The sequence below is a fragment of the Cucurbita pepo genome, chromosome LG17 (genome assembly GCF_002806865.2).
Source record: "Cucurbita pepo subsp. pepo cultivar mu-cu-16 chromosome LG17, ASM280686v2, whole genome shotgun sequence".
Lineage (NCBI taxonomy): Eukaryota > Viridiplantae > Streptophyta > Magnoliopsida > Cucurbitales > Cucurbitaceae > Cucurbita > Cucurbita pepo.
In genome coordinates this window covers 5,709,659-5,736,683 of record NC_036654.1, presented here as the reverse complement: position 1 = coordinate 5,736,683, position 27,025 = coordinate 5,709,659, and the positions used below count along the sequence as shown (strand labels likewise).

General features: G+C 33.4%; 3 protein-coding genes across 9 annotated transcripts; 1 reads left to right on the top strand and 2 right to left on the bottom strand.

The window, feature by feature from the left end:
- Positions 1-492: 492 nt before the first annotated feature.
- Positions 493-5,768, top strand: LOC111778854 (delta(24)-sterol reductase-like). Of its 4 annotated transcripts, none has more exons than XM_023658839.1 (3): positions 493-646; positions 3,258-4,531; positions 5,031-5,483. In XM_023658839.1, the coding sequence occupies exons 2-3, from the start codon at positions 3,284-3,286 to the stop codon at positions 5,481-5,483; spliced, it is 1,701 nt and encodes a 566-aa protein (XP_023514607.1). In that variant the 5' UTR covers positions 493-646; positions 3,258-3,283. The 4 variants fall into 4 exon arrangements, with proteins under 4 accessions (XP_023514607.1, XP_023514608.1, XP_023514609.1 ...); XM_023658840.1 differs by lacking the exon at positions 493-646 and adding an exon at positions 2,543-2,658; XM_023658841.1 differs by lacking the exon at positions 493-646 and adding an exon at positions 2,665-2,795.
- A 1,732-nt stretch (positions 5,769-7,500) lies between these two features.
- Positions 7,501-18,873, bottom strand: LOC111778527. 3 transcript variants are annotated; one of them, XM_023658418.1, is made up of 25 exons: positions 18,543-18,873; positions 17,637-18,243; positions 17,418-17,542; positions 17,230-17,324; positions 16,890-17,123; positions 16,660-16,750; positions 16,189-16,240; positions 15,261-15,326; positions 12,810-12,961; positions 12,623-12,693; positions 12,197-12,391; positions 12,073-12,111; positions 11,819-11,926; positions 11,255-11,344; positions 11,036-11,111; positions 10,492-10,588; positions 10,337-10,406; positions 10,083-10,259; positions 9,862-9,984; positions 9,581-9,664; positions 9,210-9,394; positions 8,985-9,123; positions 8,830-8,889; positions 8,617-8,688; positions 7,501-7,947 (listed from the first exon to the last, which is right to left on the bottom strand). In XM_023658418.1, the coding sequence occupies exons 2-25, from the start codon at positions 18,215-18,217 to the stop codon at positions 7,834-7,836; spliced, it is 3,096 nt and encodes a 1,031-aa protein (XP_023514186.1). In that variant the 5' UTR covers positions 18,218-18,243; positions 18,543-18,873; the 3' UTR covers positions 7,501-7,833. The 3 variants fall into 3 exon arrangements, with proteins under 3 accessions (XP_023514186.1, XP_023514187.1, XP_023514188.1); XM_023658419.1 differs by having other exon boundaries at positions 18,629-18,873; XM_023658420.1 differs by lacking the exon at positions 15,261-15,326.
- Positions 18,874-21,431: 2,558 nt separating this feature from the next.
- Positions 21,432-26,009, bottom strand: LOC111779198 (glutamine synthetase nodule isozyme-like). 2 transcript variants are annotated; one of them, XM_023659293.1, is made up of 13 exons: positions 25,830-26,002; positions 25,702-25,741; positions 24,798-24,901; positions 24,604-24,652; positions 24,404-24,510; positions 23,432-23,519; positions 22,875-23,003; positions 22,682-22,756; positions 22,351-22,404; positions 22,221-22,258; positions 21,976-22,135; positions 21,835-21,895; positions 21,432-21,751 (listed from the first exon to the last, which is right to left on the bottom strand). In XM_023659293.1, exons 1-13 carry the CDS (start codon positions 25,901-25,903, stop codon positions 21,660-21,662), a joined length of 1,071 nt encoding a protein of 356 aa, XP_023515061.1. In that variant the 5' UTR covers positions 25,904-26,002; the 3' UTR covers positions 21,432-21,659. The 2 variants fall into 2 exon arrangements, with proteins under 2 accessions (XP_023515061.1, XP_023515062.1); XM_023659294.1 differs by lacking the exons at positions 21,835-21,895; positions 21,976-22,135 and having other exon boundaries at positions 21,692-21,750; positions 22,219-22,258; positions 25,830-26,009.
- Positions 26,010-27,025: the final 1,016 nt, after the last annotated feature.

Here is a 27,025-nt window from a genome sequence, read left to right as displayed (position 1 = left end):
ATTCAAGTATTAATGATGATTAGCTAGATTAATTAAACAAAAAATACCCTATATCTTTTTTAAAAATATATATATTATAATTNTATTTTTATTCGGACAAAAATATAATATTTAATTTTTTACTAATTAACTTAATTTTTTTTTGTAAACAAATTATAATTAAATATCTATTAAAATTAATCTAAAATGTTTAAATTAATATGTACCATTCATAAATTAATAAAAATTAATATTATATTTTGAAATCTATATCAAATATTAATGATTATATATAGATTTTATTTTATATAATTCAATAAAAAAAAAAAAAAAAAAAAAAAGANTAACCAATAAAATTATGCCACATCAATAATGCATGGACATTGGGACCCACATAAACTGTTGAATTTTGTTTATTAATTTTTTTTAAAAAAAGTAAAATTTCGCTTTTTCTATATTTATTTATTTATTTATTTATTTAAAATTCACAGAGGTTAATGGGAAGATAATTAATAAGGAACAGGTGCAGTCATAATTCAATAGGGACAGAGAGAGAGAGAGAGAGATGAAGAGCGCGCCAATAAAACGTCTGTCCCTCTGATCACTCTCTTCCTTCACTCTTCCGCCGTCGTTCATCTCCCCGTCGCCATTGCCGTCGCAGCTTCTGGTAGTGTTCTTACTTCAGCCGTGAAACTCATGATCCTCTGTAATCCGAACATTTTTTTTCTTCTATTTTTCAGTTTCTGTTCTTGCATTTCTAAAACTTCATCTCTCTCTTTACGCTTTTAAAAGTATGGTGTTATTACTTCTAGGAGTCATCATTTCCATCTTGTATCTTGTTTTCTCTTTTTTTTCTGTAAACGAATGGCGCGATTTTTTTTGGTTGAAGTTGTTTTATTCACTCGAAAACGAAAGAGAAACTTGTATGATTAGTACATGAATTTTTTACTGTTGAAGCATCGATNAAGTAATTTTAAGCTTTTCACCACCAAGTAATTTCTAAACAATTAATTTATAATTTATTTTTGTAGCCAACCATCATAATAATAAGGTGTATTTATTTAGTGAAACATATTGTTTGTACAATTATACAGAAATTCAATTATATGGGAAGGAGGTGAATGTGTGATTTAATGATGATTTAGTAGTATTAATTAATTAACAATAATTATGCCAAATTTAATTAACAAACCATTTCTTCTCGTTCAAGAGGTTATGAACAATTCAAGTATTAATGATGATTAGCTAGATTAATTAAACAAAAAATACCCTATATCTTTTTTAAAAATATATATATTATAATTATTTTTTTATTCAAATTTGATCAACAATAATATATTGAATTATAATAGTTTTATTTTTAATCTGATTTAAAATATAATTTGATTGAATTAAAAAAATTAGAGTAAAATATAATAATAATAATAATAATAATAATAATAAAAGGTTTATTTTAAATTTGTGAGGTGGCAGCAGTATCTGCATAATATCTCCTGTATTGATAGGTAACATCAGAGTTGAATGATGCACATGCCTGCTTACTTTCTGAAAAGCTTTCTTTTAATTGCATTTTAGTCCCTCCATTATTCAATTATTTCATTCTAGTCCTTCATTTTTTTTTTTAAATTATTCTTGTGCTATTCAACCTTTTAAATATTTATTTAATACTTTTTATAAATAAATAAAAAATCAATGCTACATTTATTGAGTTATAAATTAACTAAATTATTAAAATATTATATTCGGAAGAAAATTGATAACTAATTCAAATAGTTTATATTAAATTTTTTCAAAAAATAAATAATTAGTTTTGACTTTTTTATTTGAAATTTTTGGAGGTTTGTTGGATTTTTGTCGTATTTGTTGATTATTGGCAAAATTTTAAAATAAAAAATGCAAAAACTATTTAATACATTTTAAAATAAAAAATGCTAATTCGCTCTTTCTCCCCGAAGATAAGCACATTTGCAGTTCATACCCGAAGGTGCGAAGTTGGATGAATTTCTAGACGCATCTCAATTTCTCAGAAGTAGTCATTTCAACCGTCTTCAACGTGTTGCACTCACGAGGGACTGTCAATGATATACTGCATGAAGGTGGGGACGCCACTTGGCGATGCAGTATGCTCCAAAAGTTGAGTTGTTCGTCTATTTAAGCAGTACGTGAGTTGGGTTAAGAACGTTGCCCCATGGTCAATCGAAGGTCTTGTGACCCTATTTTTTTATTTTATTTTATAGAGTCGGGAAGAAATTTGTTGAGAAGTACTGTTATTTTTATTANTTACTTCTAGGAGTCATCATTTCCATCTTGTATCTTGTTTTCTCTTTTTTTTCTGTAAACGAATGGCGCGATTTTTTTTGGTTGAAGTTGTTTTATTCACTCGAAAACGAAAGAGAAACTTGTATGATTAGTACATGAATTTTTTACTGTTGAAGCATCGATCTGCCTTGGATTTCTTTCACTTTTTTTGTTTCTTTCCTTTTGAAGTGGAATTATAATTGAGGATCAGAGTTCATTAGGTTTGATTGTTGGTTTTATTTTGTATAATTTTGCTTCTGACCTACTCTTACTTCGATTTTCATCTTCATTCTCCGTTTGCAACTTTTTTTTTCTCGGCTTTTACACACGCCTTTACGCTTCGATTTTTTTGTTCTTCTGTTTCACATTTATTCCTCGCCGGTAACCTCTCAGCTTCTTCGCCCAAACTGCTGCTGAATGCTGATGCAACATTTTAATCCTTCGTTTTCGTGTTTGTGAATGAGTGATCTTAGTGCTGCTTTCTCTGTTTTCCCTCTGTTTGGTTGCTGAGAAATTGAGGGAGAATCCACTCCTCTAATTTTATATTTTATTCTTTTATCTGTGCCAGATACCGTTGCACGAGGAATTTAGTTTCATTCCTTAATTTATTTTATTTTTTTTCTCTCTGAGCAAAAAAATATTAGGTTGATTGTATCTACTCTTGGAATAATTGCTTCAAACGCCTGCATTAATAAGTTTTTGTGTCTGATAAATCATAAATAAGTTCTTGTTTCTGATGAATGAACATGATATGCGGTTAAATAGACTATATGGGCTTTCTTTCCTTCAAAATGCTGAAACGCATTTGAACATTCCTTTTGTTTCTGTTTTTTTCAATGTCACTTAATAAACCCTCTTTTTTTTCTCGGTAGTGGCGTACAATCTTTTTGTAGAGGCCATTCTTGATGAAATTTCACTCTTGATTTAAAAATGTGAGATATTTTTGCAACCATTTTGACCATTTGTCTTCATTGTTACAGCATTGAAGGCATAATCGTGTAGCACAATGTCAGATTTAGAGGTTCCTTTGCGTCCAAAGAGGAAGAAGGTCTGGGTGGACTACTTTGTGAAATTCCGATGGATTTTAGTTATTTTTGTTGTCCTTCCTATATCATTCTGCCTATACTTCTTCACATATCTTGGAGATGTCAGATCTGCCTGGAAGTCCTACAAGAAACGCCAAAAGGAACATGATGAAAATGTCGAGAAAGTTGTAAAGCGCCTTAAACAGAGGAACCCAGCAAAGGATGGACTTGTTTGCACAGCTCGAAAACCATGGATTGCTGTTGGAATGCGAAATGTCGACTATAAAAGAGCACGCCATTTTGAGGTTGATTTATCAGCTTTTCGGAACATTTTGGATATTGACCAAGAGAAAATGATTGCCAAAGTTGAGCCCCTTGTGAACATGGGACAAATCAGTAGAGCCACTGTTCCACTCAATCTTTCTCTTGCTGTAGTTGCTGAACTTGATGATCTTACTGTTGGAGGACTCATCAATGGCTATGGAATTGAAGGAAGCTCCCATCTCTATGGCTTGTTCTCGGACACTGTTGTTGCTTACGAGGTTGTTCTAGCTGATGGCCAGGTTGTTAGAGCTACTAAAGATAATGAGTACTCAGATCTTTTCTATGCGATCCCATGGTCCCAAGGAACAATTGGCCTTCTTGTTGCTGCTGAGATTAAGCTTATACCAGTTAAGGAGTATATGAAAGTTACATATAAACCTTTTAGAGGGACTTTAAAAGAGATAGGACAAGCTTATATGGATTCTCTTGCACCTAGAGATGGAGATCAAGATAACCCAGAAAAGGTTCCTGACTTTGTTGAAACTATGATTTACACTCCTTCTGAAGCTGTTGTCATGACAGGTAGATATGCCTCCAAAGTAGAGGCCAAGAGAAAGGGAAATGTGATCAATCAAATTGGATGGTGGTTCAAACCGTGGTTCTATCAGCATGCATCTACAGCACTCAAGAAAGGGGAGTTTGTGGAGTATATTCCTACGAGGGATTATTATCATAGGCACACAAGGTCTTTGTATTGGGAGGGTAAGCTTATTCTTCCATTTGCAGATCAATGGTGGTTCAGATTTTTATTTGGATGGATGATGCCTCCCAAAGTTTCTCTGCTCAAAGCTACTCAAGGTGAAGCTATCAGGAATTATTATCATGAAATGCATGTTATTCAAGATATGCTTGTTCCTCTTTACAAGGTTCCGGATGCTTTGGAGTGGGCTCATCGTGAGTTGGAGGTACTGCTCTTCATCTTAAACATTCATGGTTAAATTACAAGTTTAATCATTGAATGTTGAACATTGATCCTAAACTTTAAGTTTTGTGCAAGTTTTTAAACTTCAAAGTTATCCAATACCATCAAGTGCTCAACTTTGTGTTTTAAAATACAAATCCCTTGTCACAAATCTAATAGGATAAAATCTATCCAATTCTAAAAAATATCTAACAAGCTAGAGATCTCTATTAAACACAAAATAAAAAATATAGGACTTTATTCGATACTTCTAGAATTTATAGACTTCGTAGTCATGAGTATAAAAGTTTAGAGATTTATTAGATATGACTTTAAATTTGATTGCTGAAAGATTAAACGTGTGATATAAGGGATAAAATTGATTTGTATTTTTACTAGAGATGGTTATAGGCAAGTGGCTGATGAGTCTATCTGAAGTGGATTTCAATTGAAGTATGCAGATTTGGTTAACAACAGCAATTTGTTGGTGTGTTCTTGCACAGGTTTACCCCGTTTGGCTCTGTCCACACAGACTCTTCAAACTTCCAGTCAAAACCATGATATATCCCGAACCAGGATTCGAGTTACATCATCGACAAGGAGACACGCATTACGCTCAAATGTACACAGATGTTGGGCTGTACTATGCACCAGGCCCTATCCTGAGGGGTGAAGTTTTCGACGGCGCCGAGGCTGTTCGTAGAATGGAGAAATGGCTTCTGGAAAACCATGGATTCCAGGCTCTATATGCAGTTTCCGAACTGAATGAGAAAGATTTCTGGAGGATGTTTGATGCGGAACACTATGAGTACTGCAGGAAGAAATATGGCGCTGTAGGAACATTTATGACAGTGTATTACAAGTCCAAGAAAGGTCGGAAAACTGAGAAGGAAGTGAAGGAAGCTGAACAAGCTCATCTTGAAACCTCTTATGCTGAACTGGAACAACCCAATTAAATCAACTTCCAGCTTGAAATATCTGGTGGGTTTTCTTATTTAATCCTCTTTTATTTTCCTGTTGACATTTTTTTTCTCCTTTTTTAGATTTTTGAATGATGCTTTTGTAGTTTTTTTTTTTCATGTCTGATCTGATCTGATCTGAGTTGCCTGTCTGACCCGCCTAGGTTGATTTGAAATTTGAAAATTGTTGTAGTTTGATGAACAGCCGAACTTGATGGATTATCATCAGAGTTTGTCTTTGATGCTTTGTTTTATGAAATAGATGAGATGTTGATGAGCTGAGGTGACTGACTAGTGTTTGATGAAGATTTGCAATAAAAATGCTGATCTTCATGGATATGTTGGGAAAGGAATTTATGGATGGATACCTTAGAAATTTAAAAAGCTTGAAATAAATGAAGTATTAATTAGTAGTATTTATGGCTGTGGAGATTTGATAAATCTTTATAGGTATAATTGAGAGAAAAAAACGGTCATTGTCGATTGATGTCTCTCACTTGAATGACCATTTTTAGCTAAAGTTTGGGACAAATGTCTTACTCTTTTTCCTTTTTGGATAAATTAGAGAAAAATTCAACTACCAACCATGACCACCAAAATTGTTTGATCCTCGTAATATTTGCTAAAATCATTGGACTCATGGCGTGTGAAAGTTTTTTATTTATAATCGAATAAATTACAATAATATGGAAACAGTAATAAATGGAAAGAATTATGGAAAGAGATTTTCACCCGCACTAAGTCCAATATCTAAATGAATTGTCTATAATAAAATATCAGATACGATATATATTGTAAATTATAATTTAGTATTACATATCCTTAACAACTAATTTCTCTCACAGTCGTCTTCCAACTTCAGCAGTTGGATTTTCATTGCTTCATCTACGTTGGTCAGGAGTTGAGTAACTCACAATCGATCATGTCCGTCTTGTAACGGTATGACATATCGTCTCAATAAATATATAGAAAAAAAAAGTTTTAATTCGTAAAAAATTTAGCCTCATGATTTATAATTCTAAAGTTCAAAATTTTTAGTTATATTTCTCAACTCTCATTTCTAATCTATAATAAACAATATAATATATTGTATTTTCATTTTATTTTGTGCCTTTATTCATTTTATTTTATCATTCATATATATATATAGTAAATCACGTCATGTTAAATCAACCAATATTTGTTTAAAAAGTATATTACATCATTATTTAATTAATAATACTTAGAATAGAAGACACTAAAAAAAACATAATTTAAGCTCATAAAAATTAAATGGACACCAACTCATTTTAGGACATTATTATTTGATTTGATACCAACTCATTTTAGGACATTATTATTTGATTTGATACGTTGTGGTCAGTAACATTTTTAAATTAGTACGGAAAAGAGAGCTTATATGATTAATAAAATGAAAAATAAAATTAATAAAATAGACGGATCAATTAAATTAAACTTCTAATCTTTAAAAAAAAAATATAAGCATTGGAATATTTTAACTATACTTTAGTTGACCAAAAACACATACCTCCATGTCGAAGATACAATTATTTTCATAGAACAAGATATTTGGAGTTTATTACAAGTAAAAATACAATCCTTTTTTTGGTTAGTGGTTCAAATTGTAGTTTATTAAGTGAAATTTGGAGTATGAGGGAAATATATATAAAAACTAAAGAATTGGACAGAATATAACGCAAATATTTTTTCTGTAAAACAAATCGAAGAATAATTACGGTAATTATATTGTAATAAAATTTTAATTTTAACTTTAGTCAATATAGATAATAAACTAAAAAATTAACTACGCTTAGCTTCTTTAACATTTAAAATTCAATCAAATATCAAAATTTCAGTCCATTAATAATTCGAAATTTCCCGGACAATGCAACTTCAATCTAATAGTAAACATAGATAAATTGGTCTCTCGAACAAATTATTCATAATGCAGATATATGAGTCTTAACAAATTGAGTTAAGCTCGAGAGGTAATTTCAACTACACGATAAACCGATTTGAAATGGGTTTCTCAAACAAACCCAAACCACTAACAAGTTAAAATGCTTACTACGATCGATGAATATACGAAGTTTGAACTTATGTAACAAAATCATGGTTAAAGGAAATAAATAAGTTAATTAAAAATAAGAAGAAATTCTGGTTTTCTATAGAACTATGTTACAGGAAGAAAACTTGGGAAACAATGAAAGATAAGATTCTGAACTGATGAAGCCTATCTCTCTCTATTGGACTCAAAAAAGGATGGGAAGTGTTCCCGTTAGGAAGATAAGGTGAGCTTTCTTTATTCCTCTTCTATTTCCTTCCTACTTTAATAAAATGTGTTACCTTAGTTTCCAAACCCGAAGGGCGATTTCCTCCGGCTACCGCCTTCCCCATACTGCTCGTTCCATTTTCTTAATTCATTCATGCTTGTGGCGTCGAAGGCAACCGATGGTCCGACCTGTTTGTATCAGAACAGAGTGTTTTTATGTTATTGCAGAGAGCAGAAGCTATTAAAGAGATAGATAGATAATACATGCACATTAAGAACTTGAAGAGATGGAATCAAGAAGGGATTGGGGGCTGTTGAAAATCTGGAAATGGATTTTTTATTTCATGAAACTCATGGGTCCTAATTCCTTTCTGAAATTAGTTTCTGGAAGGCAAGAGAATAGAGAAACAATGACATCGGTTTGGCAACGATTTTAACCGAAAACCAAGTTGCTTACACACCACCATGTCAGGTGTAGTGTGAGATCCCAACACTGGTCCTGAAGGGGGGTGGATTATGAAATCCCGCATCGATTAGAGAGGGGAACGAGTGTCAGCGAAGACGCTAGGCTCCGAAGAGAGGGTGAATTGTGAGATCCCACATCAGTTGGAGAGGGGAACAAACAAAGTATTTTTTTTATAAGGGTACGGAAACCTCTCCTTAGCAAACGCGTTTTTAAAACTTTGAGAGGAAGCCCGAAAGGGAAAAAGCCCAAAGAGGACAATTCATGAAATCGGAGATTCACGAGCATATTACTAGAGCAAACTATCTCATTAAAATTCATGAAATGCTTGAAACCTGCTTCAATCAAATAGAGATTTGAACAAACTTTTAAATGGTTGAATTCTGAGTATATACCTTGGCTTTTGACTGAATAAAGTCATCAAGATTAAGCGGCCTCAATGGTGTAGCACTGTCACTTTGGGCACCCTGAAGTGCAAGTACAAGACAAACTCAATACAGCAGTTTGTAAAAACCAAGGCATCAAAACCAACGCCAATCTTGAGACTTGAAGAACCCAAATCGAGTAAATTAGTATAGCAGCAAGCATAAAGAAGCATAGGATTTTACCTGATTTTCTTCTTCTAAAAGTTCTTGGACAGGTCTATAAGCTGCAGCAATACAAAGATTCTGCAGATTAAAAGAACAACGTTTAGCGACGTTTGGTAATTTCAAGTTTTCGATTAACAACCCAGTTTCTTTTAACGCTATAGTATCGGTGTTACCTTCAAATCACTGCCAGAGTACCCCTCTGTTGCATTTGCAAGCTCATCAAACTGGAAATCAGGAACTACATTTTCTTGTGCAAGAAATATTTTAAGAATCTTCATACGATTTGCAGCATCTGGTAGGTCTACGTATATCCTAATGAATAACAAGCAATTAAATTGACATATCGATTGCAGTCCTCCCAATTCAGTTGTCCCTTACAGATGAACATCAAAGCATACCTTCTGGGTAGTCTTCGAATGACGGCGTCATCCAGGTCAAAGGGTCGATTTGTTGCACCAAGGATAAGAATTCGTTGGCTGTCCTTTGTCCGCAACCCGTCCCATGCTGCCATAAACTCGTTTCTCATTCTTCTCGTAGCTTCATGCTCAAAAGCACCGCCACGAGCACCAAGTAAACTGTCAACCTGGAATAACAAATTGGGGAACATTTGACTCAAAAAAAGAAGTGGAAAATAAAGTCAAGTGCCAAGTTGAATCACACTTGAAACAGAACACGAAAAATGCAAAACCAAAAAGAAAGCTGAAATATAAAATTTGATTTTCTATATAATATTCCAAATAAAGCACATATCTATATTGCTATAACTCACCTCATCAACAAAAATAATGACAGGAGCTAGTTTACTGGCAAAGGAGAAAAGGGCCTTTGTAAGCTTTTCAGCATCACCAAACCACTGTTTGCAGAACAAGAAAAACCCAGTGATATTCAGAGAACATAACACAATTTAGAACAGCCTCCAAAAAATTAACAGTCATGTAGATCTCACAGGCAATGTTTCCATGGCGCCATTCGTGTGTTATTCAAACCGGTTTTTCTCAAACAGGACAACCTTAAATCCACACAAATATATCTCTAGTATCCTAAGCTTACCTTAGATGTAAGTGTTGATCCGGTTATACTGATGAAGTTTGCACCTGCTTCAGTAGCAAGTGCCTTGGCAAGAAGAGTTTTCCCAGTTCCAGGAGGCCCAAAAAGTAATATTCCTTTACAAGGCTGATAAATTTTTTATAAAGTTAAAAGACTTGACTCTCCATATAATAACTTCTATTTTGAAATGTATATCAAACAGAGACAGGAGAAAAGCCACATACCCGCAACAAATTCCCACGAGAGAAAAGTTCGGGCCTTCTCATTGGAAGAATTACTAGTTCATTAAGTGCTTTTTTCACATCTTCAAGGGCACCTATATCTTCAAACTTCACACCAATCTCACCAGATGGCACCACGGCTGAAACGAAGTTGCTCTCATACTCGTCCTTTGCAAGGTTCTGTAGCATGTAAATTAATATGTAAAGAAATCTAAAATGTGTTCCACAATCAACTTTCTAAATAGTTGGCAGCATACCTTCAAACCTTGAGAGGGTTTAAAAGAAGTTGTTTCTTGATCCTTTAACCTCGTGATTGCTATCTCGAGGCTTTGCAAAAGAAACAATAGTAATTAGACCATAGTGTTGCACACCCATCAAAATCTTAATCTATGCATAAAAAAGTAGAATTAACCTTTCACGTGGCAGCTGTAAGTGATCCCCTTTTATGCTTGGAAGCTGGCAAGACGATAGGTAATGATTCTTAGCCCACCCAACAACCTTTTCAGCACCTGCTATCATCAAAATGTCCGAGCTTGATCTCAAGCCATCAAGATATAAAAATGCAATAAATGAACAAATATGAAAGAACTATTATTAACTCAAACCAATCAAAAAATCCTAATGTGAATTTGTTCATATCAAATACTTCCAGTTCTACATATAAACATTTGGAATTCTAAATGCAATGTAGAAACCGAGAAAAACGAATTACTCTTCCATGTACCAATTTATTAGTGATCATCACCTAATCATACGCCAAAACCTTGTAAACCACAACCTAAAATTTGCAACAGATGAAGAGATGACCGATTGCTAGAATGTAAAAGAAGTTTGAAAGGTAGAATGTAAAGCGATGCGGTGTTTCTATTCCACAATACTCCAATATCAGAGGATATGATTATGGTGATCTGTTTAGAATGCAGGAAATTGAAATTTTAATTAGAGCTGTATCTTACTCTTTTTGGTCAATATTACTCCATCAGTTATTACATGCAACAGATCCAAACAAGACAGCTCATTTTCCTCGAGAACCTGCAACATAAGTTTATTTGCAAGTCGAATTGGACAATTAGGAGTATGGAAAAATATTAATCTCGATCTTCTAGAAACAAAAATATCAGTGAAGGAAATTGCCTAGAAGTAACTTGCACCATTAAAGGCCATGCATTTCCCACCTTATGTAATTCATTTAAATTACTCCGAGAAATGACAATTCTTCTGTCCTCTTCGAGTTGTTTATTAAATGTTCTAAGGACTTCTTCTTCCTGTACGAAGAATGAAAGAAAGGTTACATGAAAGCCGCTGAAAAAATAAAGATCAATAAAAACAACTTGCATGGAAAAGCAATTTTCTTTTATCTTCAAGGTTTTTAATTTCCAAAAATAATGTTGAAAACATTCTGCCAGGTAAATTATTTGAGTCACAAAAAGACTGTCCTTAATATTCAAGAACAACTTACAGACAAGCACTAATGTCAGGTCAAAATTGCATAAATGCCACAAGTTAAGGTCATAATTAAATTATCTACGATTATTATTTCTCTGTTAACTCCACATCATAGAAAGAAATCACAGATGAGCCTCATATTCAACTTTTTAAGTAACACATCGAGCAGTTAAAAAAACTACGAAAGAATTAAATCTAAATAGCAAGACAAAGGGGAGATATAAAGTGCTCTTATTTATTATAAAGAAAAAGTACGATACGAGGACATTGAAAAATATTACAATTCCAGTTACCTTGGGAGGATGCAAACACAAAACATTAGTGAAGAGCTTATATATGTTGCCATCTTCAGACCTCTTTGTTGTCTTAAGCCCCTCAGTAAGACGTTTCAACGATAGTGGCTGAAAAATATAAGTATATAGCAATACATCAGCATAGGAAGTTTTTTTTTAAAAAAAAAAAACAAAAAAATTAAAAACTATGATAATCAACCAAGCAACACCAAAAAAACAAAAAAGTGAAACATCAATAAGTATAAAGACATTACCAACTTGGCAATGCGTCCAATATTTGGAAGTATCATAGTCTGGGGGGAAAAAAAGAAGAAAATAGGTAAGTGTTGCTTTCAGAAGTAGAAAGTCTAGGTACTTCGGTAAGATCCCAGAGCTTACAAGTTTTTCTTTCTCCTTTGAGCCCGATTCAATTTTATTCTGTCCGCAAATCAAAACCACAGGACCCGAAATTTTGTCAAAGGTTTCCTCCATCTTCTGAATAAACTCCCCACGGTTGGCCTTGGAAACTGCCCGAGACAACCATTGAGAAGAGTCTGGAAAATAGACAATAATAGGTTGCATTGAATTAACAACCTGCGAAAAAGCAAGCAAATAGCAAATAATAAGTAAATGTCATATCACATTGAATTAACAACCTGCGAAAAAGCAAGAAAATAGCAAATAATAAGTAAATGTCATATCAAGGCATGATAAGATCATTCTTCTCATTGTTGCCCGTTCCATTTTTATGCCGTCTACCTATAAGTGATTATCAAGAAAGATCCATGCAAATAAGAAATTTGGAGCTTATCCAAAGATTGGTACCTCAGTTAGAACCTCCATTGCAATAATACAATCTTCGGACTGAGTATCAAGATCATGCTCGATTTCCTTAGCTGTGGAAGAGAGTAAATATTATCATTTTCTTTAACACCCAAAGAGTCTGAGATTCAAAATAGTGCAATTAATCATTATTAAAAAACCATTTTATCTACAAAAAAAATGAAATTACCATGTATCCAATAGATTGGAGGTTTTGATGCGGATTCGGAGGATGTCTCATCTTTGTCTACATCTGGTTTTACATCATGCATATCCAAAATCACAGCAACACGATCTCCATCAACCTCATAGACTTCCCCACGTTGACCATTTGATAAAGGCCTACAAACACATGAAACATGCTTTCAAATCACGACAACGTTGATTTCATCCAAGTACTGAAAGAACCCATACACTTCTATATTTTCTTTGCTTCTAATCAGCATCATCGATTAGTTGAACACAAAAGAAAGAAGTCATATAGTAATGTTAGAAGGTGGAGGCCAAAAACATCAAACTACCCATAAGCAATTTCCATGAGCAAAATAACATTCTCTAGTACTTGAACCAACTAGAAAACGTAGCTGATACTGAAGAGACCACATAATACTGTGATGACTTATTTAATATGAAGAAGGTAATAATGAAAATGACAAGGCTGCTGCTACAACTTGCTAGAAAAAGTAAAATAACAATAAATTAAAAACCTCAAGAAATGAAAGCATAAAGTAACCGTGCAACAAAACCAGCAAAGTATATAAAAAAGTCAGAACACAATTGCAAATAATCCCAATTATCTAGAAAGAGATTAAGAAAGGGGAATCATAACCAAAACCATTAGCCTGAGCACTCCAGAGGAGAATAGAAAACAAACAAGATCCCGAACATCCACAGAAGACCTACCCACTATTAAACATCCTCTACTCCCTCAAGCCATAGCTCCTAAACGGTAACCACAAAGTATTTATCTATGAAAACCTTGACTTGTCCTTGGATAAATGACCATAAAGCATATGGAGGAAAAAACCAGTTACTATGCTTTGGGAAAGCCACCTGACAGTTGGAAGACGTGCACGTTGGACCAAAACTTGGCCGAAAAAGAGCACGGAAGAAACAAGTAGCAAGCATTGAAGGATTTACATTTTGAATAGTTTCACTCATATTCATCAATGAATATTCAAACAATTAATAAAAATTTTGGTTGTTTAAAGAAACTTACTTGCCAAAGGAATCTGCTCAGAAGCATAGACAATAATCTTCCTTAGCAGAAAGATATAAAAGGAAGACTAGTTAGCCCAAACAAGACCAAACTAAAAAGATTCTACCATCTAATGTCACTACAGAACCTTAGCCTGACTATTCCCAGCATAGGGAACAATACTGCTACTCCTCTATTTCCAGTTTGCTAGAACAAATTTTTACCAAAAAAAAAAGAAGGCCATTCATCTCCGAGATTTGGTCTGATTGAAAATCAGAAAATTTTTAAATAAGAACAAGCTTAAAAAAAGGAAAGAGTACTTCTGTCATCTGGACCATAGTTGGAAATAAAGGGATGCTCATCTGTCAACTATATCCTTGAAATGAGAAGTCTCCTAGTTCAAGTCAAACAAGAAATAACTTCGCAACTAATCAATAATCATTAAGGGATCTCCTCACAGCCGACTCCCACAGCCAAGTTTCTAGCTCCTTGTAACAGAAGACTCACTCATAATTGGGAGAAAATATACACTTTTCCTTGCTTAGATCGAAGAACATATATACTATAACCAAGTATTCATTTGTACAAAAAGATACATCAAAACTCTATGCATTTTTATCTAAGAAAACAGCGCCCAAGCCCAACTTACGCACACATCAACTAATTCTAAAGAAAATTAGTTTGACCTAACAACATGTGGAAGAAAATTGGTTTGACCTAACAACATGTGGTATAGACAAATTATACGTTTATTTACATCCTAGATGATGATGACCACCAAGGACCAAAAATATCACCTTGAAAAGAATCTAGGTTTGCTATTTGTCCCTTGACATTGAACCAACCCATGGTAGTTACAATAACTTCTTTGAAAAAAAATAAAAATAAAAGCCCCTTCATACAAAAAATAATAATATATAAAAATAACTTATCCAATTCTTGTGAATAAATTCAAGGAATGGAGCGAAAAAAATGAATAAAAGTGAAGGTTTTGGAAAAAACTAATTGTTTACACATATTACACTCCTCTAAATAAAGAGCCAATTAACTATAAAATCAAAACACTACTTCCAAAAGGCACTTCTAAAATTTCTTTTTATTTAACATTCCAACCAATTTTTACGTTTTACATGATAAAGGAATACAATATGAAAACGAGAAAAATAACTGGACACGGAAATTAAGACCAACACTGAATGCCTGTTTTGAACTACTCAAAAGGGTGCACCATTTTCTATAAGGGGGTGATTATTCGCATTTCAATCATTTTGAATAGGACCTCACTGTACAACAATGAGTAAAAATTCTATCCTGAACTACAAAATAAAGGTTACAATGTCAGATTTAGTGAACCTATTAAGATAATCATGGCAGATGCATAAAATAGAAATAAAAAATGAGGAAGCTTCAGAATTCTATACATACGGTGACTTACCAACTCACCTGCCACGAATAATGGTATAAGCAATTTTTTGACCTTCGGATGTTGATATCTTCCCCAATGTGATCCTGTGATGCATTTTATTTCTCAAAATCAGGTTCCAAGTTCACATAGGGGAGGAGATCAGCAACTGGGCTTCAGAAGCTAGACCGATTTATAGAACTCCCAATAGAATGCTTTTAAGTTGTTCAAATCATCAAGATTGAACCAACAAGCATTCCAGTACTATGGCTATCTAAACCTAGATCTTAGCTATTTACCGAAGCCCCATGAACACCAAACCACATAAATTTAAGAACTATATTCCACACAGAAAAGGCACAAGCATAAACATTTCTGATAAGAGCCACAAGAAATTTCTACTGACAAACATTTCGGAGGAAAAAATAAGAAACTAAGCATATGAACAGTGAATATAATAAACATGCATAATGATACAGGTTTTTGGGGAGGAATTGAAGTTCATAGAGACAATTATACATAATACAAAAACAAACTGCGATTCTCTTTCTTTCTTTCTTTTCTTTTTTCTTTTTTTTCTTTTTTTTTTTATAACATACGATGGAACTTTTATAAAACACAAGGAACGCTGGTGTAGATATAGGGAAGAATAATAAAACCAAACTGTAAGGACTAGGGAAATTATAACGAGCGTCACCAATTGGTTAAAAAATAAATAAATAAAGAAGTGTAAATAACAATGGGAACCGTCCAACAACAATCATAAGAACTGAGTCCAAATCCAAACTTCGCTCTTCTCTCTGCTTGAGAAATAAAAGAACCCTCTCATACCTATCTTCTAAATCTCCAAAACAAAGCTAGAAGGTCCCATCAATGTCCTATGCATCTCACTGTCTCAACTTCAGAATTATAAAGAATAATATCCTTCAAATCATCAAAATGGTGCCAAAAACAAAGTTAGAAGGTCACCTCTTATCAGCTTCAACATGTATAGAAGGCCCAACATACTTCACTCGATCACCTGGGGTAGAATATAAAAAGTTAAGCAAAAAGAAAAAAAAAAAAAAAAAAAAAATCCTACAGGAGATGAATGCAATAGAATCAATTTTCTACTTACTAAAACATTTTATGACCAAGTTTACAACCAAGAATTTATTGATTATTAAGCAAACTACAACAGCACCAAAGTAATTCCTAAAGAAATATTGACCTTGGAATACGAACTCCCATGATCTCATCACCACAGATAACATTGTGATCTCATGAAGAAAAATGCAAATGATGCATGCATAAAAACACATACATGCACATACAAATGTATATACAAGAACACAGAGCACATTTAGAGGAAAAGCTAACAGAAATTTGATTGTGTTGATTGGGACAGAAAGTTCAGGTAACAGATTCTAAGACTGAAAAAAGAATCTACAGCGCTCTTACCTTTCCTTAGTGGTCTGTTTAACTTAACAGAAGTTTCACTAGGCTCGGATTGTGATGACTCAGCCGAATCGTCGGAATCTCCATTGACTCTCTGCCACAAAGTTAATCAACAATCAGAAAATCTGAAAGAAAAAAAAAAAAAAAAAAAAAAAAAAAAAAANACTAGAGTAAGTTGCTCCAAGAACACAATTTTTCTCTTTTTTCTATCAGAGTAGGATGCATAAGCATACTTTCTCAAATTCTTCAATATTGCATGGAATAAGTTTTTTTAGGGCTGCTTCTGCAGTTGCCTCAACATCAGCTTCGTCAATCTCACTGCAATCTGATTTTGACTCCCCACTGCTAGTCCACTCCTCGTTAGTTGCACTGTTCTCATTCTCATCCTCAGATTCTGAAGCACAATCCTCACCAGATTCTACTTCATCATCTGATTCGCACTCTGAGGAGCAATCATCACCAAAGTCCTGCACCAAAAGTTGGATGACATAATTACCAAAATTGTTAGATCTATGATTTACTAGAAAACTATCCATGGCTGATTTAAATTGTCTGATTTTCTTCATGTCTTACATAAGGAGCAAGAATGCTGCTATCTAGCACCAGTAAAGGCACTTTTAGATCCCGTGCAAGTGCTCTGACTAACCTCTCACGATAGAGCTCAGTGCCTGCAGCAATCAATGAAAGGACATACGGAACTAAGAAGTTCAGTATATAATACTTTCAAATCACACGATAGTTTGAAAATGGACTTTTCTTACCCGGAATGCTTTGAAGTAGTATTCTGCCACTTGAGGAAGTCAAACGAGCACCGTACGAGGAAGTGAATTTTTTGTGCTTGAAATGGGAAGCAGCACATTCAACCAACAAACTTTTCGAGTGATCACTAAGAGATCAAGAAAAAATTGTGCCGATAATCAAATAATCCAACAGAATAATTGTCAAAAGAAGAACAATAGAATCAAAGTGACGGTGATTACTTTAAGTAATATGGAAAGGTATCCCATGAAACAGTGATTTTCTCCCAAGGAAGAATCCTTCTTAAGAACTCGTTTTTAAATCTTTCACGTCTAGTGATGAATGGGGATTGTCTCCTTTTACTCTCCATTGCAAGCTTTTCATTTTTAAGCCATTCCTTTTGATCTTGTAATCCAAGTTCAGCATGAGGATCACAATGCTTTGCATCCTCCCCTATTACTTCTTTCCTGGGCTTTCCCTTCTCAAAATCAGCTGTATCTTTTACAGGTATGTGTTTACCCTCACTAGCATTCCTTCCATCACCCTCAGAACTATACCGACGTAACTGAACACATCTTAAAAATGAATTTGAAGCCTGTTCCAAGCTAGCATGACAATTTAAGTAGTCACCTCGTGTCCCCAAGGAAGGTAATAGACGTCTTGCGATTGAATTATCACGTACAAACCTACTCCGAGAAAAACTTTTACAATTCAAATATTGACAATAAACACTATCCCGGCCATCGGGCCTGCTTAAATATTTGGATGGCTGAAACACTAAATCCCATCTCTGATTTCTACACCTTATTCTCCTCGCGTACATTGCAACTTTTTCAAACTTCTACCACTCTGCAGTTACAACAAATACAATCCATCATCCAGGTTAGCTCAATTTCAGGAAAGAACGCAAATTATCATTTACTACCATTAACATCAGAAAAAGAAATCCATCCAAAACATGTTTCAAATATGCAAATTGAGAGGGAAAACATAAGAAAGTAGCATAGCAAAGTATAAGCCCATCTAAATTCCTCGAATACGAATTTAATAAAAAAAAAAAAGGTATCCAAAACACAGCACACAACAAATACTTAACAGCTAAACATCAAAAAATCAAAACATTTTGCTGAAAACAGAATAATACTTACACAAACTAGCTTCCACAACTTATTCCAAGAAAAAAAAAACAAAGCTTCAAAGATCCATGAACAGATACAAGAGAAAGGCAGCTGACATTTAAAAAAACCAATCCTATTTTCCCTCCAAAGACTCTGCCCCGGAAAATTCTCAAAGTTAGAATCCTGTGAATCGAAACAATTGAGGATAGATTAAGATAGAAAAAATATAAAGCATGGACAGGCAGCGGAAGCCCTAGATTCGCTCGTGACCGTGGCCGAGAGGGGAAGTAAGAGGAGGTGCGAGATAAGCGTGCGACTGTGAGACGGAGAAAGCCATAGATAAACCGAAGCCTCGGAAAGAAGGTTTTGTTGTCTTCCTTTTCTTTCTCAGTGTAGACGAAGAGGCGAAAAAAGGGCTTGGCCCAAACTTTCTACTTCCATTTGGGCCGGCCCAATTTCTAACCTAAATAAGGCCCAATGTGAACCTTATTTCCTCTATTTTTAAGGTTAAAAAAAACATATTTAAATTTTGCAATTTCATACGTACAAAAATTTCATAATTTTATTTCTACAGTAAAAAAATTATCAAAATTAAATATTAATTATTAATATTTATATTTTATATATATATTTGGTCCATTCAATTTATCAATCTACATTTATAAAAGAAAAATAAACAAAATTAAATCTTAACCTTTTTAAAATAGAGATTAAAATATTATTTAAATTTTTTAATTTTTATTTGTGTATTTTATGTTGGGTGAGAATTTATTAGAGATTTGTAGTGTAATTTTTTTTTAATGTAGATTTAATATTTAATTTCGGTTAAACTATAAATATAATTATTTCGTTTTATATTCTTTTTAGTTTTCGACTTAAAAAAATATATAATTGTTTTGATAACCAACTAAATAAAAGTTATTTTTTAAGGTTTGAACCATTTTTATTTCGTTATTACTTAAAAATATATTTTTTAAATTATTCAAATTAACTTATATGTTATAAAATTGTGTTTAAAAGTTAAATCAAACATGAAAAATAATTAATTATACAATTTTCAAAATCACTCTCGAACTTATCTTACATTTAAGCGTACTTTGTAGGCAACATCTCCAACGAAAATAAGTTGTCTTCGAAAAACCTCATTGACACGAAATATTGGTGGGGTCACTAGTAATACAATAACGAACAAAAAAAAATAATAATAATAAGAGAAAGCGGTGGATGATAACGTAAGAACGAACGAGTGGCGATGGCTTTTACCAAGTAATATGACACGATATTATAATATTACGATAATAAATTTGATAAATAATATTTTAAATATAAAATATTAAAAAGGAATATTATTAATTAAATAAATCACAATATATTCTCATCCCAACGTATCTACACTTTCCAAGTTCTCTCATAAAACCACGTTTTTTTTTTCTCCATAAAAGTTATAATTTAGTTAATATATTTTAAAAAGAAAGAATCTAGAGGAGGTTAAAAGACTTGTTGCAACTTTTTTATTAAACATAAGAATTAATTCTATAATTTAAAATGGAAGATAATAAATTTTAATTTCCTGAATGAACATTTCTTTTTTTAATTAAACTTGTTATATCTTAAAACCTTTGATATTCCACGTGTACACACAATATATAAAATAAATAAACAACAACCCAAAAAATAATTATCTACAAAAGGTTTAGTTTTAGTTTTTGAACAATAAGAATAATAAAATATATATTTTAAGATAGAAGTAAGAGAAGCCAAATTATAGAACAAGGCTTAAAACTTGAGGGTTACATTTGTATAATAAGTCTTTATTGTGTCAACACGAGCATATATGCTACAATTAAAAAGTTTGAATATTGTCTTGCTTAATATATATATATATATTTTGTCTATAGAATATTTATTTCACATGTTTTTTAATACCTTATTTATTGACTATAACGGTGGGCTCGTTTCAAGTGACTTTAGACATTGGTGAGCAACATTGATAGACACATGCAAGTCAAGTCAATCAATCCATATTAAACAAGAGGCATAATTCATCAAACCCATATTAAATAATAATTGAACCCAATTCAACTCAATTATAAAAATAAAAAATATAATTAGATTAAACGAGCTCAATCCTTCCTGCTTTTAATTACCAACAAAAAAAAAAATGTTAATATACGGAATATCTATTACTTTATATTTAAATATTGAATTAAGATTTCAATAATAAAAATTACATTTCAAAAACTTAAAAACTATATAAGTATATATTATACAAATAAGTAAAAATATATATTTTTTAATTAAAAATAAATTCAATTTGGTTCAATCCAAACTACTTTTAACCAATAATCCAATCTAAATGGTAATTGAATTAATTAGTCAAATTATTTAGATCATATAATCGGCACAAGATGCAATTTTTAGTGCAGTCATCGTTAATGAAGGTATAGTGGCACGAATGATATTTAATTTCAAATAAATATTCCAAACACATAAAGTTTCATATAAAGTCACTAATATATTAAAAAAACAAATTAAATTAGATTACAAGAAAGCTTTCCATTTTATTTTTAAAACATAGGATTCAAAACCATTTCATTTATAATATTTATGACGAGAATATGTTCCCACTTTTACTTATTAATTAAATGGTATACATGGAACTTAATTAAATACCAACAATTTCCATAAGTACTCTTAATATGATAAAGTTATAAAGTATAATTATTGTATGCAATATTCCCACTTTGTTATCGGAATCAACTTAGTTGAAAACGTGCATGTATAAATTCTTTTAAAATATGGTTAAATATTTAAATGGAAGGCTGAGAATTACTTTATGTCATGCGAGGTGACGATAATAACACGATTACATTTTTAATTCCCAAAAATAAAAAGAGACATTTAGTTGCATGAACGATAAAAGCAAGGAGCAGAAGAAAATAAATTGATTATTGTTTGTGATAAAAGAAGAAAAAGGGAAACAACAGGAAGCAATGGCTGAACGCAATCACATGGCACACACAAATATTATACAGAAACCAGAGTTTTGGACATAGATCACTCTCAGAAGTAGTAAATGTAGTAGATAGAAACAGAGATGAACCGGATAGGGGCGGCGCCGTCAGAGCGCCGGCTGATCGAGTCCGTCTACGGCTTCCACATAATGGTTGTTTCGGCGATCATGGAAGTGACGACGTAAGGATCCATGTTTGAAGCTGGCCTTCGATCCTCGAAGTAGCCTGAAACGATTGTTTTCAGAACAAATTTTCAGCAAAAAGAGGATGGAAAATGGAAATTATGGTTTCAGTTTAGAGTGACTTGCCTTTCCCGGCTTGTTCAGTGTCGCGGCCGACGCGGACAGAGGCTCCTCTGTTTGCAACTCCCTGTAATTTCTTCACTATTAGGTTACCAACTTTATGTAAATTGAACTGTTTAGCGAGTAAAGGAAGAAAGGACAAGATACCCAAGAGAAGGTGTTGATATCGGCAGTCTCGTGGCGGCCGGTTAACCTTCTCTCGTTGCCTTCTCCATAGGCAGCGATGTGCAGTTTATGACGCAGTCCCAGTTTCTCGATGGCTTTCTTGATCACATCAATACCACCGTCGTTTCTCATGGATTTGGTGCTGAGGCCAACCACAAAAACAGAACCCAAAAAGATTTCAATTATTAAAGAACAAACGACAAATTCAAGAAAGATGAAAACAACACCTGTAGTTGGTGTGAGCACCAGCGCCATTCCAATCACCCTGGTTGTTAAGAAAACAACATCATATCAATCACCATCAAGACGAAATAATTCAACCTTAATTGGCGTCTACTGATTGAATTGATAACACACCTTAATTGGCTTTGGGTCGAAGGACAGAACTACTCCTGCAATTTCTGTGATTCTCTGTTCCACCACCACAAAAAAATAAAAAAATAGAAAACACGCCTCCTAATTAAGGTCGGCTAGTTAAGGAATTGATAATAGGTTTTTAAAGAAGGAATACATATCTATTGAATACAAAAAAAAAGTTGAATGATCTTAAATTAGAATAGACCTTTTAAAGAAATCAAAAGCAAAATGGTGTGTACTTATGCTCAAAATCAACCGTACCATATTATCTTGCAAAAGAAAAAAATAAAAATGGTGATTTTTCATATTGGATATTGGAATTAGAGGGTACCTCGAGGATGTATCGGGAGATCCATACTTGATCACCAGCAGCAATACCAACGGTTGGACCGACTTGGTATTCCCACTGTCCAAACGGAACAGAACAAAACAAAAAAATGGGAATCATTTTAAGGAGAGAATAAATAAATAAAATCGGATATTATCTGTGTGCTTAGACACTGGATATTACGATGGAGACGCACCTGACCGGGCATGACTTCACCGTTGATTCCACTGATATTGACTCCGGCATAAAGACAAGCCTTATAGTGAGCGTCTACAATATCTCGACCGAAGGCCTTGTCTGCTCCCGTGCCACAATAGTAAGGACCCTGCATGGCACCGATTCAGATAATTATCTAACATTTAGGATTCTTTTTTCCAAACCATTTTTGTACACATTCCAATTAAACAGATAATTTTGAGTAAACGATACTCGAGGTCCTAAAATAGTTTTTACTAAAACTACAGCTTTAGTTATTGTTTAATAACCATTTTTCTTACACTATTTCTAGAAGCAATGCTGATCTGACATCATTTTGGGTATATAATAATATATTCTTTTTAAAATCATTATTGTTAAAAACTTTTTTTTTCCTCTTTCCACGTCCTCTGTCCAGTCGACTTGAAATTGTTTGAATTTTGTTTCTCCGACCCTCATAATTGTTTATGGTTATGAAAGAACTATTCATTAAAATATCTACACAGTCGGTGAAGATAAGCAGCTTTAATAATGACGATTAAACAGCATTAAGGGTACCTGTGGACCTGGGAAGCCACCTACAGGCCAACCGAGTGGCCAGTGGACGTCCTTTTGGAGTAGAGTGTACTCCTGCTCAATTCCATACCTATCATCACCATCAAAACACATCTTAAAATGAATCATACCATCGAATCAATAATCTCTGTGTCTATGTCCATAATCCATTTACTTAAAGTTATAATTCATGAATTAATCAAGGAAAAAGGATATCATTTAGCATAAGAGAAACAGAAAAGAAAAATATGATGTGAAAGTGGAGCACGAGAGAAATCGAAATGCGTTATTTTAGTGCTGAAATGTGATAAAATAAATTATTGTGTACGGAAGCATACATGGCGAGGCCTAACATCCAGCTTTTGCCGATTATGGGACACCATTGCTTGTTAGGTTCCAAACTTTTTCAGTTAATTTAATACGCACAATTGCAAATTTCATACCTAATGCAATTATTAAACCAAGGAATTTCATGGTAGCGAGAAGTTCCAGTCAAAAGCAGACGGCGGACGCATTTTAATAACTGATCCAATACGACATTTTATCACACCCTCTTGACAACTACCAATTTTATATTTGAACACCAACCCCACTCATGAGAAAGGTCACAGTTCCCAAGTTCCAAGCCCAAGGGGAGTGGAGAGGTGTCATGAATGTCTTTGAAAAGGAAAAAGCAGAAGATCAGGTATGGGATTTGAAATAACTTTTTAGATTTTTTTTTTCAAAGTTTTTTGCAATTTTGAAATTTTGAAACGTGAAACACAACCCATTTATTAAATGGGAATATTACTGGTTATGTTAATTAATTTACATTAAATGTGAAATTCGTCCCAAAACAGAAATGTATAAATATAGAAAATGAACGAGATTCGAATATAATTCCTGATTAAAATAATTTTTATATTCCTATTCTCATTCTTTTTATAATTAAAGGGAATAAGAAAGTCATTTTTTTAAAGTAATTAATAGGATTACCAAGGTTCCTCCGCAACGACGTCGGCGTGGCTAAAAATCTTGGCGGCGTTGAATCTCTTGTTCGTCGGAATCGGCTCGCCAGATGGCGTATAAGCATCGCACATAACCTATGTCGAGGTCATTTTATCAAACGAAAAGACGAAATTACCCTTTCTATTCACTTGGAAAATACCAAAAATACACCGGTGAATTCACCATACCAGGATGTTGTTTCCTCTTCTGAATGGATCCTTGAAAATCGCTTGGGGACTGTTAACAGTCAAACAAGACTAACGCCGTTAAATGCGGATATTTCAGATAAGAGCAAAAAAGTCAAAGATTCTACAGTCCGTGTAGAATCTTCATCGGTAAGGATAGGTGGCGTATGGTAATAGGGTGGGGGCGTTGTACATACTATAAGATGACTTCGCTGTCGTCTCCGGGGGCTTGATTCGTACTGGAACCGTCGTAGTTCCACTTCGGGAGCTTCGCTGGATCCGTCACCGGTCCCGGAAGAGTCTGAAAAAGGTTTTTAAAATGTTATTTAGAATCCTAAGGAACGATCTGTACGGACATAGCAAGAAATATGAACGGAAAAGCTTTGCAGAAGAACGACCGATTTTCAACTCTCAAACAAAACGTCGACGAACGAAGAAAGAGGAGATACATTCGAAATCTGAATAAATGATCCATTCTGTACTGAAAATTTCTTAAACGAGTAGATGCGGCAAGAAAATCTCTCCAGAAAACTACTCAAACGCACAACCAATTTTGAACTCGCAAGTGAAAAGTTGAAGAAATCTTTTAAAAAAAGAGAGACAAACACTCCAAATTTGAAGAAATGCCGTGTGCCGTACTACTAATTTCTCGAACAAGTCGATACAGCATGAAAATCTCTCCTGAACAACTCCTCAAAAGTATGATCGATTCCGAACTTCAAAGAAAAAGTCGAAGAAAGAAAAAAAAATAATAATAACAAAAACTGAGAAACACTTGAAATCTGCATATATGATCTGTACCGATAATTTCCTGAACGATTAGAAACAGGCAAAAAATTAAAAATAAAAATACACGATCAGAGGTAAGAACATTCGAAATCTGAAGAAAAATTATAAGCACCAACAAATTTCGAAACGAGTTGAAACATCAAGAAATCTCTCCAGAAAAACTTAGAACACACACACACGCGCAATCGATTCCAAGCTCTCGAACAAAAAACAGAGATCCACTAATTAATCAACATCACAAACAGCAAAACCAATCAGATATTGATCCAAACACCGAACAAACACCAGAAAAAAGAAAGAAGCAGTCCGTACCCTAGCTTTGCTTCTCAAATCGAGCCCCGATCCTCCAATCCTGCAAGAAACAAAACAAAAAATGAAGAAAACCGCAAAGAATCATGAAAAGAAAACAGAGAAAGCGAAGAAGAGAGGAAAACAATTACCATACGTATTCGGCAATGATCTTGTCGGTAGAATCAGTGAGGTTGAGATTGATGAGGTCAGAGAGGAGGGACATGGCGAGTGAAGCAGAGGACAAAGCGGGAGCGAAAGAGAGAGAGAGAGAAGCGTTGAAATGAAATGGTGCTTGGTGAGAGAGAAGGAGGCTGGACGTGAGGGGCTTAATAGGGGACTGCCAACATACCTTCGCTCGCTAACAATGGCCAGACGAAAATAAATTAACGGAAATTATTAAATTAAATTAAATGAGATCCACGTCAGCAAGCAGGAGGAAAAAAGTTCCCAGAAATTTGGAAGTATCTCGTGATTTTTAGGTTATATCGGTAAAAATGGCAATTGATAGCCACTCCTAAATTTTTGTTATTCGGGGTCTAACGTCTAATTATAATTGTAAAAGTAAAATTATTTGACCAAATACCCAAAATAACCTTACCGCGTTCGTACGTCATATCAATGAAACGTTTATTTATGGGAAATTAGGCGGATTGCCAAAAGTAGGCTAATTTTTAAAAAAACAGCAAAATTACTGGAATTAACCTTTTTTTAGTTTTTCCCATTCTGCCCCTGAAAGCTTGTAGATTTAATTATATAATTATAAATTTATCGGAAGGGTAAAGTAGTAAAATGATAAAAGTTTAAAGTTTTAATTATTATAATATTATTATTTTGTTACAGCTGGAACAACTTGAATAGAATTCACAACGCAACCCAACTTAATTCGAGAGTTGAGTTAAGTTGGGTTGTCCCGGTGTTTTTTTTAAATATTAAAAAATATATATATACTCGTAGCACATAGTATGTTAATAATTAGACGTTATAAAATTTAAATATCAAATATTTCTAAGTCATAAATGTTCAATTTTCAATTTTATTAATTTATTTTTTTTAAGTACGAATGAAAAAAAAGTCAACATTTTTGTTTTTTTAACGAGCGCCATAACTTTGATCTTCTGAATATATATATATATATATATATTTTTTTTCCTTTTGCATTTTATAAAATACCGGAATTTAACAGAAATTCGAAAATTGTATTTAGTGGAATCCAGACCATTACGTTGTTGCAAAGAACGGCTGTTACGACATGTCGTCGGATCGAAGCCCTTATGTCGTTTCTTAGCGGGGTGTAAATACGGAGTGTCGTTTCGAGCATTATTTTGATTAGAATTTCTGTCGTTGA